This window comes from Antennarius striatus, chromosome 9 (assembly GCF_040054535.1).
Source record: "Antennarius striatus isolate MH-2024 chromosome 9, ASM4005453v1, whole genome shotgun sequence".
Classification (NCBI taxonomy): Eukaryota; Metazoa; Chordata; class Actinopteri; order Lophiiformes; family Antennariidae; genus Antennarius; species Antennarius striatus.
The window spans coordinates 582,501-600,000 of NC_090784.1; the positions used below are offsets into that span (position 1 = coordinate 582,501).

A 17,500-nucleotide genomic window follows, 5' to 3' on the forward strand; every position below is an offset into this window, starting at 1 on the left:
CGCCTGGCCTCGTCTCCTCTCCTGCCTGCTCCCAAACGGTGCCTCTGTCTTCGGTGACAGCTCTCTTCCCCTCGATTCCGCAGCTGAGCCCCGTTTCCTCCCTTTCCCTCCTCTGAGCCCCAGAGACTGTGCGAGGGCTCTCAGCCCGAAGAACAAACTTTATTCTGTGATAATTCTGCATGCTGCATACCCTGTTGCTGTGGTGATCATAAAAGTCATTACCAACTGTTCCTGTGAGCCTGTGTACTGCATTTGGGTCCAAACAACACTGTTTCAAAACTGGGTCGGAACCTTGTGTAACCTTGGGCCAGAGCAACAGTGTGATGACTTTTTCTTGACTGTAAATAGTTAGAGGTCTGACCTCAGCATTTGATGTATGCACAGATGAATGTGATTACATTTGCTCCTTGTACTTGTGAATAGGTCCAGAGTGAGAAAATTACATTTTACTGATTGAAAATGAAATACTACCATTATGCCACAAATCTTTGTTGTCATCAGTACTGTTTGAAACGAGTCTTTTAAAAGCCTTGTCGATCAAAGTACTGTTCATTTGACACAGAGCCAAGGCAGCAGAGAGCCTGTGCAGTCAGTCAGTACTGGTAGAAACAATCAAGAAGAACAAGCACCATCCAATAGCATAGTGGAATAGGAATCCATAAGTCTCTGCTAATAGCCTGCTGGCTGGTTACTGACCCACTCAAGATGTGGATCCGCTCTGTGTTGTACTTGAGAGGAGTGAGCTCGGCTCGTAGGACCTGCAGGGCCTCCAACACCTTTCCATCCTCTAGATACTCCAGATACTTCTGCTGCAAAAGCAGGAACTTCATCCGCTTTGAAGGAACACCAGAAGACGAAAATTAACAAAGGAAATCCATATATTATGTCAAAAAAATCAAATGATCATCAGTGCAACAGGAAGAATTTATGATTTGTCTCCTCTTTTTACAATTTTTTGCAATCTTTTTATTAGCACAATTAATTTTCTTGGCACAAATTATTTTATTAGCACAAGCATCAAAATGACACAGATAACATAATGTGCATGAAAGGACACATAAACCAGTGGGTTTATTTGAACTCTCCACGTACATATAATCAAAACAAATGATGTTATTAATATAAATTTATGACTGTATAAAGTGATGATAAACTAATAATTTAAAAATATGATTACCTTCTTCATTATACCATTGGACTATTTTAGCTGACTAAACCAATCTGATCTTTCTGTCTAAAACTCAACAATAATCATCTTTTTTTTGCTGTATTCAAACAGTTTAGTCACAATATAACACCGTTAAACATAACATTCACCTCCTTAATCATTCATTCATTCATTAATTCATTCTTTCATTCATTCATCATCACCTTTTTGATCTGCTGTGGGGGTTGGGGGAGCTGGAGCCTATCTCAGCTGACTGAGGGCATGAGGCGGGGGAAACTCCGGGCGTAAAGCCAGCACACCGCAGAGCCACACAGAAAAACACGCACACACACTGCCCCAAAATGAGCGGCTTGTAGGGGGGATGACGCCTTGCTCAAGGTCGCCTCGGCAGTGCTCGGGAGGTGAGCTGACACCTCCCACTGTCAGCTCAAACTATGGAGATGGCTGGTTGGGAGCGGGAATCGAACCGCTGATCTTGGCACACTGAACGATACACTCTACCGCTGGGCCACTGCCGCCCCCCAGGTGCTGTTGAAGGCTCCCAAGTCAACCACTGTCAAAGACATGATGACATTTTGGGGGTTGACTTTGTATACTTCAGAGTGGATTGATGGATATTCTGCTAGTGTCCAGCCTCTGAAAAAAATTGATTAGAGAAAAAGGAGCCTGGGCTTGTGCTAGCCGATCGCCACTTCGCCATAGGCGAAGTAAATTCCAGAGTGGCTACAAGGTTTTTAGCCTGTGTAGCCACAGCGGAGTTCTTATTTTTAGAAAAAAAAAAGGGCTAAAGCTTTTTTGGACTCCCCAAGCGATAACATAAGAAAACAAACTTCCTCTCTCGCTAGACGGAGCGCATGCCGACGGAAATAGCCGAAGTGACCCGAATGCTCCAGATCATTAAATATGCACTCAGGTCATGACCTCCTCTCGCCCAATAAAAAAAAAAGGACTTTTTACAACCTCAACCCGCGAATTGGTGTACGACAAGGCGAGGACGATCGATCGAAGGAAAATGAGAATAGAGTGTTTTATAGTAGATTTTGTGTTTAAATTCTAATTTTAACAACAAATGGTGAAGTCAGAGTGGACCATGTTCTCCATATCAATCGTCAAAGCAGCTGCTCGGAGCTGTGGTCGAAAGGTCTCTGGTGCCTGTTGCGGAGGTAACCCCCGAACACAGCGGTGGAAGTAAGGGATACTGTCAAGCTGAAGGAGTCCTATCAAATCTTGTTGAATTGTGGGACTCCGGAGGTAGCTGTAGGTACATGAGGCCAGGCGTACTGCAGCTTGAGTAGTCGCGCAGGCACAAAATCAGGTCTGGGTTGGGGAGGCCGTGGAGGAGGAGGAGAAAGCGGTGCACACCCAACACTGTTTACAGTAGAGGCGGAGAGCTGCTGACCTCGACTGGGGTTATTGTCGTGCAGTGGAAAGAATACTTCGAGGATCTCCTCAATCCCGCTGCCATGTCTGACACAGAGGAAGCAGAGGCTGATGCTGTGATGCTGAGGCTGTGATGATAAATATTGTGTGTGGGTTTATCTGAAATGTACTTCACTTTAGTTAATTTTATTCCTTCTGCAGAGAGTGAATATTGGGGTTCACTGTATATATATTTTTTTTCTTCACAAATTAATATAATTAATTGCACATAAAGTTCTGTGTTTGTGTGGTTCATTGCACCGCTACCTCCATGAGTCGAATTGGTCTTCTGATTGACTAGTCCGAAAGCTAATATCTTTAATTAATGTAGCCTGGAAACTTGCTACACTTGGGTGCCTCAAGGGGCGGTAACCCTCGAACACCGTGGTGGACCCCGGTGGTCAGGGATGCCGTCCGACTGAAGAAGGAGGCCTTCAGGGGCATGTTGTCGCTGGGGACTCCTGAAGCAGTTGCAGGGTACCGACAGGCCAGAAGGACTGCAGCCTCGGCTGTGATGGAGGCAAAACAGAGGGTGTGGGAGGAGTTTGGAGAGGCTATGGAGAAGGGCTATCGGACGGCACCAAAGTTGTTCTGGAGGACTGTCCGACACCTCAGGAAGGGGAAACGGGGGACCATCCAAGCTGTATACAGCAAGGATGGGACACTGTTGACCTCAACTGAGGAGGTTGTCGGTCGGTGGAAGGAACACTTTGAGGAACTCCTGAATCCAACTACCCCAACTGACCCGTCCTCTGTTGCAGCAGCAGAGCTGGAGAATGATGGGGGATTCGAGTCAATCTCTCGGTGCGAAGTCACCGAGGTAGTTAAACAACTTCACGGTGGCAAAGCCCCGGGTGTTGATGAGATTTGCCCTGAAATGCTGAAGGCTCTGGGTGTTGAGGGGCTGTCGTGGATGACACACCTCTTTAACATTGCGTGGAAGTCTAGGACAGTGCTGAAAGAGTGGCAGAGTGGGATGGTGGTTCCTCTTTTTAAAAAGGGGGACTAGAGGGTGTGTGCCAACTACAGGGGCATCACACTCCTCAACCTCCCTGGGAAAGTTTACTCCAAGGTGCTGGAAAAGAGGGTCCGGCCGATTGTCGAGCCTCAGATTGAGGAGGAACAATGTGGGTTCCGTCCTGGTCGTGGAACAACGGACCAGCTTTTTACTCTCACAGGGATCCTAGAGGGGGCTTGGGAGTATGCCCATCAACTCTATATGTGTTTTGTAGACTTGGAGAAGGCGTATGATCGAGTCCCCAGGGATATACTGTGGGAAGTACTGCGGGAGTATGGGGTGAGGGGGCCTCTCCTCAGGACCATCCAATCCCTGTATACCCAAAGTGAGAGTTGCGTTCGGGTTCTCGGCAGTAAGTCGGACTTGTTCCGAGTAGCTGTTGGCCTTTGCCGGGGCTGCGCTTTATCACCAATTCTGTTTGTGATTTTCATGGACAGGATATCGAGGCGTAGTCGCGGTGAGGAGGGGTTACAGTTTGGTGGCCTGAGGATTGCATCGCTGCTTTTGGCAGATGATGTGGTCCTGTTTGCGTCATCAGCCTGTGACCTGCAGCGCTCACTGGTCCGGTTTACAGCCAAGTGTGAAACGGCGGGGATGAGGATCAGCACCTCCAAATCTGAGGCCATGGTCCTCAGCAGGAAACCGGTGGACTGGATTCTGCGAGTGGGGAATGAGGTCCTTCCACAAGTGAAGGAGTTTAAGTATCTTGGTGTCCTGTTCACGAGTGAGGGAACAATGGAGCGTGAGATTGGACGGAGAATTGGGGCAGCAGGAGCAGTATTGCAGTCGCTTTACCGCACTGTTGTCACAAAGAGGGAGCTAAGCCGAGAGGCAAAGCTCTTCATCTACCGTTCAATCTTCGTTCCTACCCTCACCTGTGGTCATGAGCGATGGGTCATGACCCAAAGAACGAGATTGTGGATACAAGCGGCTGAAATGGGCTTTCTCAGGTGGATAGCTGGTGTCTCCCTTAGAGATAAGGTAGAAACACTGCTGTTCACGAGGGGCTCAGAGTAGAGCCGCTGCTCCTTCACGTGGAAAGGAGTCAGTTGAGGTGGTTTGGGCATCTGGTGCGGATGCCTCCGGGACGCCTCCCTAGGGAGGTGTTTCTGGCACGTCCAGCTGGGAGGAGACCTCGGGGCAGATCCAGGACCAGGTGGAGGGATTATATCTCAACACTGGCCTGGGAACGCCTTGGGACCCCCCAGTCAGAGCTGGTGGATGTGGGGGGAAAGGGAAGTTTGGGGCTCCCTGTTGAAGCTGCTGCCCCCGCGACCCGATAAGCGGTGGAAGATAAAGATGATGATGAAGATGAAAATTCACGCTTTTTCGCTACTTGTGATTTCATTTGAGTAGGATTTTTTAGAGACAGAACTGAGTCAGTAGTGTGACATGGCAGTCCCTTACCACTATTGCACTAGGAGAATGCATCAGGGCCTTCAACTCATTCAGATCACTCTCTGCCTGAAAGACAAAGGAAAGAAAAAATAATGCAGTCAGTTGAAAAAAGCATTACTAGACAGATACTGAAACAGAGGCTTGTTGGAACAATGTCAAATAAATTAATTTGATTCTATCAACTATACCTGAGTACAGTGCATAGACTACTACTCTAAAAGATGGAAAAGTGATAACCAGAAAAAGTTGTTCGACCTTGTCCCACTCTCCTTCCATGACATGGTTGCGGAACTTGGTGGCAGAAGGGTGCTCCAGCCTGCAGCTCGACTCCTGCATCAACAGGTCCACCGTCTGACTGTTAAAAGTGTGCAGAAGGAAGAAATATCAGTTACCATACTCAGTAGCAGTCAGTCAGTAGACATACTTTTTTATGACACACAATTTTTACTTACACTAAAATCAGTCTTATCATGTCGAGCACTGATACATATAGAGGTAGCACATAGAACAAGTCAGGGTTGAGCTTTTTGCTGATTTTCTCAAGTAAATTTTTTTAAAAAGTATAGCGCCATGAAATCCTAGTGTTTCTCGTACATTACAAATGCCTAGTTAGCACACATGTCACCAAGCCAAGTCAAATACAAACAGGTCACAATAGTTTTATAGTCATAATAACATCTTCAAATAGAAAATAACCCCAGGACTATTTGAATGAATGCTGGAGTGTAACATAATGAAGGACTGGCCAAGAAAAATCCATTTAAAACCCATTAAAACTCCATTAATTCTCTCCCACCATTCTAGAAGAGTAAATAAATAAATGGTAGCTGGACCTTACGTACTAGTCTGACTGACTCAAACTGCTTTTCAACCAATGTTCACTCTAAGCTGTGTGCTTGTGCAATCGTGCACTGCTAACACATTGACCGTGCACAGAAAATCTATACAGTGCACAGCTGCAGTGCAGATGTTTTACAGGTTAGCTTAAAGCTAAGAGAGGTACATGCTACTAACACCTTATTATGGCATTGTCCTGGCATCCTTACATTGGCTTATGATTGAATCTAGAATAAAATTCAAACTCCTTATCATTACATATAAAGCTCTTCACTGTAAGGCCCCGTCTTACTTTTTATTTTTTTTATTCAGTTATTTATACAATTTCCTCTGGGATTAATAAAGTATCTATCTATCTATCTATCTATCTATCTATCTATCTATCTATCTATCTATCTATCTATCTATCTATCTATCTATCTATCTATCTATCTATCTATCTATCTATCTATCTAGTTTATTTTCTTCTTTCCAGACATGTTAGTACAACAGATTTTACTTTCATCAGTGTTGTGACATCAGCAACAACATCCGAAAAGAAAAAAAAGGGTCGACAGGTAGAAGCTATTGGCTTGTAAGGTTCCCGTCCCCTAAATCATCAACATCTCTCTCATTACAGCACATTGTCAACCAATTCATACACTGCATGTCACAAATCAATTTCAATTATTTTATTCTGGTACATTGTTGTTTTAATCCGTCCATTCAGTCCAATAGGCGTGCATCTTTGCACACCTCTTTGTCAGTTCTTGAGAAGAGTCCACATTTTGTTAATGTTCATTTTGTAATTCCTTCAAGGGTTGTTTCTGGTCAGTAGTGTCCTTGTTTACTCAGCTTTCCTCTCCTTTCCACTTTCGTAGCAGTCAGAACGTCTTGCATGTACTCAGTTACTGCACAAAGGTTACGGCGACATTTGTTTCACAGGATTGACAACACGAAGTTTAATTCGTCATAACAGTGGAGTCCTTTAACCATCATTCACGTCAGAAACATAACCTAGTATAATTAGTTTTTAAAAGCTTTTTGAAAGGCAGTTAGAGTTCCCACACTCCTAACTTCATTATCCAGTTAATTCCAGTGTTTGACACCAGTGAACGATAGTGAAAATGTTTTTAATGTTGTTCTTGCTTTTTTCTGTACAAATGCTTTGTTTTCTCTCAGTTGGTAACTGGATTCATTAATCTGTATTTGTGATTGTATGTTTTGAGGTAAATTGTTATTGGCTGCTTTATACATAAGTTGTACAGTTTTATAGCTGATGTCATGTATTTTTAGTAATTTAGATTTAATAAATAAGTGGTTTGTGTGAGCTCTATAATGTTCATTGTGAATAATTCTCAAGGCTCTTTTCTGGGTCAGGAATAAAGGTTGTAAGACACTTTCATACGTGTCTCCCCAAACTTCAGCACGGTAGTTCATATAGGGCAGGGTTAGTGCACAATATATTATATGGAGTGACTTCTGATTGAATAGTTTTTGAGTTTTCCAGAGTATGGACACACTTCTAGCTAACTTCATTTGCAGTTGTCTAAAATGAGGTTTCCAATTTAGCATCTCGTCAATAATCACTCCTAGCATTTCCTCCGGGATTAATAAAGTATCTATCTATCTATCTATCTATCTATCTATCTATCTATCTATCTATCTATCTATCTATCTATCTATCTATCTATCTATCTATCTATCTATCTATCTATCTATCTATCTATCTATCTATCTATCTATCTATCTATCTATCTATCTATCTATCTATCTATCTATCTATCTAAATATTGATTTTGTGTTTACAGCTTTTCTTCCCAAATGACATATACTTAGTTTTGGTTAGGTTCAAGGATAATTTGTTTTTATCAAACCATAATTACATCTTGGCTAATTCCTCATTGACTGTTTGAGTTAGTTTATTATATCGTTTCCTTTACAAAGGATGGTTGTATCATCCGCAGAGAGTATCATTTTAAGTACCTTTGAGACCTTACATAAATCATTTATGTAAAGTATAAATAATGTTGGACCCAACACTGACCCCTGTGGTACCCCACAATGTCTAATGTTGTTGATGTCCTCCCCCCAGAGTGACGTATTGAGACCTCTCATGTAAATAACTCTCCATTCTAGTACTGTACCCCTAAAGCCAAATCGTTCTAGTTTCTCAGTTAGAATTTTATGATCAATTGTGTCAAAAGCTTTTCTGGGGTCAATAAAGATTCCTGTGGAGTACATCTTTTGATCCATGGCATCAGTGATGAGTTCTATTGTTTCTGTCAGCACTAACGCAGTGGAATGATCCTTCCTGAAGCCGTAGTGTAGTGATTCTACTTGGTTTAGTGATTAAAGGCTGTAAACTGAATGTGTACATGGTATTAATGCAGCTTTCAGTTTGTGTATTATTGATGGGGTTAAACAGATCAATGTTGGTATCACCACATAAAAACACATGTTTGTGATTGATTTTAGAGTAAATTTCCCACACATTCAGTAAAATCTTCTATTTTAGAATCAGGTGTTCTGTAGACACAACTAACAGTATTTTTACCTTTTTTCACAAACACTTCCACAGTTAGACATTACATTATGTTATCAACAGTTAGACATATTTTTTAGAGTCTCAAACTTAATTCTGTTTTCAATAAACAGGCCAACCCCCCCTCCTTTGTTCCTCCTGTTCACACAAGTCATGTTGTATCCCTCCAAACAGAAATCCATGCCTCTGTTTTCATTAATCCAAGTTTCTGTCACAGCGATGATTCTACATGGATTATCAAACTGGTTTAGTTAATCCTGAATGCGTCCTAAATGTGTGTATAGACTCTACTGTTGAAGTGAATCAGTGAAAGCTGACCATCAGGTTTAAACTTTTTGTTGTATTGATCCTGGGTGTGATATCCATTCTTTCTCATCATGTCTTTGTAGAAATTGTTATCCGGGTCAATAATTCCATTCGGGTCAGACAGGGTATAATCCACAAAGTGATCGGTTTTTAATCCCAGATTATCTTAATCAGCAGTTCTCTGTTTCTCTGTATCAGATCTTTCATTTCTTCAGACTGCAGAGATGGTTGTTCTCTGCTGTGTTGAAGTTACAGAGGTTTTCTCTTTGGTCAGACCTTATTGGTTGAGTTTCTCCAATTCCTCCACATTTTTGATCACCATTGTTTTCATCTGCTCTGGATAAAGCCCCTTTGTTCTGATGAAGAGCCTGCAGGTGTTGGTCCAGGTGTTGTCCATCAGCCCATTCTCGTTGGTGTAGACGTCTTTTCCTCTCAGTTTAGGGCCTTGTGTCAGAAGAGCAATTTTGAACTTGCGATTGTAGAACTTTATCAGCACTGCAGGTGGTCTCCTACCTCCAGATGGTAGTGGTCGACATGTCTCCATCTGATCGATGTTAATCTCCAGGTTCCTCAGTTGAGAACTACCTGTTGTTCCACCGACTCATAATCGGTGCTGTGTTCTGTTTCCTCTCCTCTGGTCATGGCGTGAGCGTAATTTCTTGGCTTAAGTTTGATGCCGATGATGATCACATCATTTATTCGAATGCTTTGTTCGAATTCCTCCATTCTTTGTTGTCCTTGCTCCGCTCCTTTCTGCATTTTTTCCATGTCATCCTCCACTTTTTGCAAGCGGTCAATTAACGGTATCAGCAGGTGTGGCTCCACGGCAGACATCCAGCCTGGCTACATGCACTAGTGGTTCCTTCAGTAACTAGAACAGAGTCAGAAACCGCTGGATGAACTGTAATCTGAACGTGGCTGTTCTACTAGCCAGGTGGATGAGGCCCTACCACCCCTGAGGCACCCGTTGTGGCCCATCCCAGAAAAAGTTAACAAGGTTAGTTTGGATCTGGGCTAAAAAACCTGACGGAAGGTCATATTTTAATGACATTTATTAAGATTTTTTAAATTATGGATAATAATCATTAAATGCTGTTACTACTAGATTTATGGGTAGTACAAATGCAAATTAAAAAATTAGTACTTACATATACAGTACCTACTTTTTCTTCTCGAGGGCAGTGAGGTGGAGGTGGTAGAAAACTATAAGTACCTGGGACTGCAGCTAGACAACAGACTGGACTGGTCACCTGAGGTATTGACTCCTTTTACTGTAGCAACAGGATCAATCGAAAATTACACTAGTGATCTAAACTCAGCTCTTTCTAGTCTGTTGGACTCAGTTGCACCTCTAAAAACTAAAACCATAGGGGTGCGCAGGTCTACACCATGGTTTAACGAGGAGACACGCGCTCTCAGACGAGCCTGTAGGAGTTTAGAGCGCAGGTGGCGTAAATCTAAATCTAAATCATGCTACATCTCTTGGCACGAATGTGTCTTAAATTACAAATGTGCTCTGTCCACCGCTAAAGCTGCCTATTTCTCCAGATTAATAAGTAAAAATAAACACAACCCTCGATTTCTGTTTAATACTGTAGCCAGATTGACCCAGAAACAGTCAACGGCAAGCAGCTTGTTATTGGCGGCTGATGATTTCCAAGATTTTTTCTGCCGTAAAATTGATAACATTAGACATGAAATAACTTCTTCAGCTTCACCTGGATCAAAATTTGATGTGGTTCCTTCTCTGGGTGTTAAAACCCAACTTTTCTCTTTAACACACTTTGAGAATGTCTCTCTGGTAGAATTATCGAAGTTGGTCTCATTCTCCAAACCTACTACATGCCTCTTAGACCCTCTCCCTGCTAAATTAGTTAAAGAATTATGGCCATTGCTGGGCCCTACTATGTTAAATGTAGTTAATCTTTCTCTTGCAACTGGTGTTGTTCCCACTAGCTTTAAAGCGGCCGTGGTTAAACCTCTGCTTAAAAAGCCACATCTCGACCAAGAGTCTTTAAATAATTATAGACCAGTTTCTAACCTTCCATTCTTATCTAAAATACTAGAAAGGGTAGTATCTCAACAGCTCTTAGATTATTTATCATTAAGCGGTCTTTTCGAACCATTCCAATCAGCTTTTCGGGCCCGCCATTCCACTGAAACAGCACTTACCAAAGTTGTGAATGATCTCCTATTAAATCTGGACTCTGATACCACTTCTGTTCTCCTTCTTTTGGATCTTAGTGCAGCATTTGATACTATAGATCACTGTATACTCCTTGACCGACTGGAGAGACAGTTTGGTGTCTGTGAGTTAGCTCTGGCTTGGTTAAAATCTTATCTATCTGATAGGACACAATGTGTCTCCTACAATAATAAAACTTCTGCCTTCTCCGACGTCAAATATGGCGTACCTCAGGGGTCTGTCCTTGGTCCTCTACTATTCTCCCTGTATGTTGCACCTCTTGATCAAATTATACGCAGCTTTGGAATAGGTTTCCACTGTTATGCGGATGACACACAACTTTATATGCCTATAAAAGCAGATGATCGATCTGAATTGAGTAAACTAGAGGCCTGTCTTTCTGCTGTGAATAGTTGGATGTCCAGTAATTTCCTGCTCCTAAACCCAGACAAAACTGAAATGTTAATCATTGGCCCTGCACGACATAGTAACCAATTTCAAAACCTAACAATATCTGTAGATAACTGTCTTATAACCCATAGTTCAACAGTCAAGAACCTTGGAGTAACGTTAGATTCAACTCTTGCCTTTGACAAGCATATTAAAGAGGTGACAAAGATCGCCTTCTTTCATCTACGTAATATTTCCAAAATTAGGTCCTCTTTAGCCATGGCTGATGCAGAAATTTTGATTCATGCCTTTGTGTCCTCTAGACTTGACTATTGTAATGTTCTGTTATCAGGGTTGCCTCGGTCTAGAACTAGGGGCCTTCAGATGGTTCAGAACACAGCAGCAAGAATATTAACTAAAACTAGGAAATTTGACCATATCACCCCAGTTTTGGCTGCATTACACTGGCTCCCGATTCATGTTAGATCCGATTTTAAGGTACTCTTACTAACATACAAAAGCCTTAATGGGCTTGCACCAACCTATCTGTCTGATCTTGTTAAACCTTATACGCCGACTAGGGCTCTCCGCTCTCAGAATACTGGTCTCTTGTGTGTTCCTAGATTTAAAAAGAAGTCAGCTGGCCAGAGGGCCTTCTCCTATCGGGCCCCTTTCTTGTGGAATAACCTCCCTATAAATATTAGACAGTCTGAATCTGTAAATGTCTTTAAATCTAGACTCAAAACATATCTGTTCGACCTAACATATAAGTAATATCGGGGATGGCGGTCTCAATGTTTAGGCTTAGCCTAGTCCTGCCGACGAGTCATAGGATTTCTTAGTTAGGCCCCTGCCTCCCATTAATTCTCTGCTATTCTGGTCCCTCTAGCACCACTCTCGCCCCTGCTATCTCTGCTATCTCTGTTTCTCTTCCTTCTTCTGCTGTTCTCTCTCACAGGCCTTTGTGTGGTGGATCATCGGCAATCGGCTACCTCTGTCTGCTCTGGCTGGCGATAGCACAAGCTGTACAGTGGTCCTGTTTCACCATCCACTAGGGGAGTGCTGGTTCTGCCTCATTTGGTTCTGCTGTGGTTTTGGGGTTTTGCCAGAGTAACCTTGACTTTAACTTTTTTGAGCTGAATGACTTAGGCACTGTTTGGTCTGTCCTCAGAGTGGTGGATCCTCAGCAATCGGTGACCTCTGTGTGCTTCATCGGCTGGTGGTGACTCGCTCTACTGGATGGATCGGCATGCCTTTGTTATACATTTATTGTTACTGTTATTGTTACTGTTATTATTATTGTGTTGTTAATCTGTACATGCGGTATCTATTGCTTCGTCTGTCCACTCCTGGAAGAGGGGTCCCTCCTCTGCAGTCTTCCTGAGGTTTCTCCCATCCATTTTTTCCCCTGTTAAAAGGGTTTCTGGGGGGAGTTGTTCCTTATCCGATGCGAGGGTCGCACTGCTTGCAGTGCACAAAAGTCAGAGGGATATCGTCCATGTGCAGATTGTAAAGCCCTTTGAGACATTGCTTGTGAATCTGGGCTATATAAAAATAAATAAACTTGAAACTTGAAACTTGTCACTCAACTGGGACTGTGTGTACAAGAAGGGGCAGAGCAGGATGTACTTCCTGAGGAGGCTGGCCTCCTTCAACATCTGTCCTGAGCTCCTTCTCATGTTCTATCAGTCCGTAGTCTCCAGTGTGCTGTCATACGCCATTGTGTGTTGGGGTGGGGGGCCAGGAAAAGAGATATGGACCGTCTGAACAGACTCATCTGCAGAGCGGGCTCAGTGGTCGGGCTGAGCCTGGACTCTGTGGATATGCTTCTGGAGAGCAGGACCATGTCTAAATTCAGGGCCATCATGAACAACACCAGCCCACCCCCCCACCCCCCTACACACCACCTTCTCCCAGCAGAGAAGCACCTTCAGCGGCAGACTGCTGTCATACAGCGCCTCCACAGAGAGGCTGAGGTCCTCCTTCGTGCCCCGTGCCATCAGGGGTAGTGTATGTCTTGTGGTATGTCCTGTGATGTCAGTGTTTCTCTTTCTCCTGTCTATCTATCTATCTATCTATCTATCTATCTATCTATCTATCTATCTATCTATCTATCTATCTATCTATCTATCTATCTATCTATCTATCTATCTATCTATCTATCTATTAAAGATTTATATTAAGATAAAATTCACTTTATGATCCCTCAAATGTGGAAATTCTCTTTTCACTCACACGTGTACATATACATATACTGTATGTGTTAATCAGCACAAGGTTATATACAGGCCCCTGAAACAGGCACAACACACTGGGGGCCTGTAGGCATGCAATTAGTAGAGAGGTACAGGGGAGGCGGAGTGATGGGTCGCATGAGGAGCCGCGCCCAAAATGAGCAGCTTGTGGGGGGTCTGCCTTGCTCAAGGGTGCCTCGGCAGTGGCTGTGAGGTGAGCCGACACGTCCCGCTGTCAGCTCACACTCCGAGGGGTGTCTTGGCGGGAGCGGGAATCGAACCGCCGATGGCTGGGCCATGTCTGATCTTCAAGGCATCTGCTCTACCACTGAGACGCTGCCGCCCCAGAGAGTTACAGGAATTTATCTGTATCACAAGCAACAGCACACATCATTGTGTAAAAAGGGTGAATGTCTAAATGTGAACATAACGTTGTGTCTGAAAGGTGTCTGTGTCATTTCTTCCAGAACAGAACCCTAAGCCAGAACAGAACTGGACCCCACCGGCCAAAGCAGGACCCTCACATAGAACACACTACATACCTCATGACGAACAAGGCTTTTGTCTTTCATTTCAAGTGGGACAAAATGCGAATCAAACCTATGACTTCCATACCGGATCGGTCGAGACCCGGGTTAACAACGACCGCCATCGGCGCTGTTGACCTACAGGGCGCCGGTGGAAATTGGATTACTGTTGGTTGAAGAAGGAGAGGAGGAAAGTGTGTTCACATGAAGAAAGAGAAGAGGAACGCCAAGAGTATAGAACTATGGATGTAATGAGGGAGGACATGAAGGTAGTTGGTGTGCGAGAAGAGGATGCAAAGGACAGGGCTAGATGGAGGCATTTGATTCGCTGTGGCGACCCCTGAAGGGGGAAAAGAAGAAGAAGAAGAAGAAGATTTCAAGTGGAACAATCACTTATATTAAAATAAACTAATGAAAACTGCTGCTGTAATTTGATTCTTTTAATAATCCATGTGTGATGCTGGTGCACATCTGGTGTTGCTCTCAGTGGTCCTCCGTGCGCTCAGGAAGCTGGTGTGTTTGAACCAGACACATGAAATGTCGCTGAGGTACAGCGGTGCATTCGATATGATCACCTTTTTAACTGGGTTAGCCAGGGGGAGGACGGGGGTGAAGTTATTCTTAATCACCACCCCACTCACAACTATGTGACGCACCTTTTCAACTTCGAGAAAAATCACCACTGCTTCGTTCATTCGGGAGGCGGCCTGCTCCACCACCGCCAAACACACCTCCCTCACCGAGCAGCTGACAGTCGGTACCAGCTTAATACTGTGTTGGCATGTCAGACGTTCGAGTACAGCTTTTTCCTCTGCGGTTGCCCATTTCGGAGTAATATCACGTCTCCGCAAAAGCCACACAAACTACTGAATGTAACTGTAATGTAACTGTCATTAACTGAAATGTGAATACACCTACAAAAAAGCACAAAAAAATGAGTGAGTAGACGCGCAAAGATGCCACACACTCCTTCCTCTTCTAAAAAGAAGATTTTGATTTTTAAAACCAAGTTTATTCATAAAAGTCTAAAGACATGATAGTCACGTTGACACAAAATCCAAAAGAGATTCACGCAAACAGGAACTCACATTTCTACAAGTAATATGAAATGTAGAATAGAGTGGAACTTTATTGATCCCTTAAGGAGGTTCCGTCAGGGAACTTAATTTCTGCGTCACACTACACACAGAACAGTGAGTACACAGAAACACAGAAAAAGCACACAGAAAGCACCAGCACATAGAAAGTAGTACAACACCAAATAGAAAGAGTAATAAATAACCAGGGTAATAAATAATAGTAATAAATAATAATAATAAATCATAAAATAATAAATAATAATTACTTTAAATAAGTAATAAATAATACTTATTTAAAGTAATACTTGTTTAAAGTAATTATTTTTTTAAATTATTATAATAATAATACTACAGTAATAAATAATAATAATAATGATAGTAATAAATAAATAATAATAAATTATGTAGGAACATAAGCAAATTATACGTAAATTAAACCAACCACTGACTGAACACAAGTTCCTCACTCAACACAGAACAGTGTTGTGTAAAATCCTCCATTGGAGATCCCCAACCTTTTGGTTGGTGGCCTGTAGAAAGACTCCCATAAATTATCCCCGTTGGGAAATTATTTTTCCTTTCTTTTTTATGTATTTAAACTTAGATTCAGGAAATGCCACGCCTCCAACAGTTCTGCACATTTCTTTGCCAATATCAGGCCCCCTTGCAGCTTCACAGAGACTAGAATAGATGTCTTTAAGGCAAGTAGGAAAAGTGGAATAATGAACATGGAAAATGAGAGAGAACAAAGACTAGAAGAGGTGACTGCTGTGGACCAGGAAGTAGCAAAGATTAGTCAGGATGAAGTGAGGAGGGCATTGAAGAGGATGAAGAGTGGAAAGGCAGTCGGTCCTGATGATATACCTGTAGAGGTTTGGAAGTGTCTAGGAGAGGTGGCAGTAGAGTTTCTGACTGGGTTGTTCAACAGGATCTTAGATAGTGAGAAGATGCCTGAGGAATGGAGGAGAAGTGTGCTGGTGCCCATTTTTAAGAACAAGGGAGATGTGCACAGTTGTGGCAACTACAGAGGAATAAAGCTGATGAGCCATACAATGAAGTTATGGGAGAGAGTAGTGGAAGCTAGACTAAGGGCAGAAGTGAACATTTGTGAGCAGCAGTATGGTTTCATGCCAAAACAGAGTACTACAGATGTAGTATTTGCTTTGAGGATGTTGATAGAGAAGTACAGAGAAGGCCAGAGGGAGCTGCATTGTGTTTTTGTAGATCTGGAGAAAGCTGATGACAGGGTGTCCAGAGAGGAACTGTGGTATTGTATGAGGAAGTCTGGAGTGGCAGAGAAGTATGTTAGAACGGTGCAGGACATGTATGAGGACTGTAAGACAGTGGTGAGGTGTGTGTAGGTGTGACAGAGGAGTTCAAGGTGGAGGTGGGACTGCATCAGGGATCAGCTCTGAGCCCCTTCTTGTTGCTATGGTGATGGAAAGGCTGACAGACGAGGTTAGACAGGAATCTCCATGGACTATGATGTTTGCAGATGACATTGTGATCTGCAGTGAGAGCAGGGAACAGGTGGAGGAGAAGCTAGAGAGGTGGAGGTTTGTCCTGGAAAGGAGAGGAATGAAGGTTAGCCGCAGTAAGACAGAGTACATGTGTGTGAATAAGAGGGACCCAAGTGGAAGAGTGAGGTTACAGGGAGAAGAGATCAAGAAGGGGGAGGATTTGAAGTACTTAGGGTCAACAGTCCAGAGCAATGGAGAGTGTGGAAAAGAGGTGAAGAAGCGTGTCCAGGCAGGATGGAACGGGTGGAGGAAAGTGTCAGGTGTGATGTGTGATAGAAGAGTTTCAGCTAAAATGAAAGGAAAGGTGTACAAAACTGTGGTGAGACCAGCGATGTTGTTTGGTCTAGAGACAGTGTCCCTGAGGAAAAGACAGGAGACAGAGCTGGAGGTAGCAGAGATGAAGATGCTGAGGTTCTCTCTGGGAGTGACCAGGATGGATAGGATCAGGAATGAGTACATCAGAGGGACAGCACATGTTAGAGGTTGTGGAGATAAAGTCAGAGAGGCCAGACTGAGATGGTTTGGACATGTCCAGAGGAGAGATAGTGAATATATTAGTAGAAGGATGCTGAGTTCTGAACTGCCAGGCAGGAGGCCTAGAGGAAGACCAAAGAGGAGGTTTATGGATGTAGTGAAAGAGGACATGAAGGTAGTTGGTGTGAGAGAAGAGGATGAGAAGACAGGGTTAGATGGAGGACACTGATTGGCTGTGGAGACCCCTGAAGGGAAAAGGAGAAGAAGAAAGCAAGTAGGAAAAGGCTTGGTAGCATCCTCTGTATCTGACTTGGTTCAGATAATGAATGCAAATGATCCAGACACTTACACCAGCACCAACTAGGTGGTTGAACTGTCTCTTATGCAACCAGTGCAGTTTGTGAGGGAATCTCACATCTCA

The 17,500-nt window shown here is 43.3% G+C and overlaps 1 protein-coding gene across 2 annotated transcripts in view; it reads right to left on the reverse strand.

Annotated features, from left to right (window-relative positions):
- LOC137601551 (WD repeat-containing protein 26-like) overlaps window positions 1-17,500 on the reverse strand; it is a 35,796-nt gene that overhangs the window by 15,178 nt on the left and 3,118 nt on the right. For both annotated transcript variants that reach the window (XR_011037066.1, XM_068323782.1), the window contains exons 2-4: window positions 5,259-5,358; window positions 5,013-5,069; window positions 697-833 (exon numbers count right to left, since the gene is read on the reverse strand). Coding sequence is in view for 1 of the 2 variants with exons in the window: in XM_068323782.1 (XP_068179883.1) it covers window positions 697-833; window positions 5,013-5,069; window positions 5,259-5,358 (294 nt within the window). In the remaining variant the exon portion in view is untranslated. The remainder of the gene's footprint in view (window positions 1-696; window positions 834-5,012; window positions 5,070-5,258; window positions 5,359-17,500) is intronic.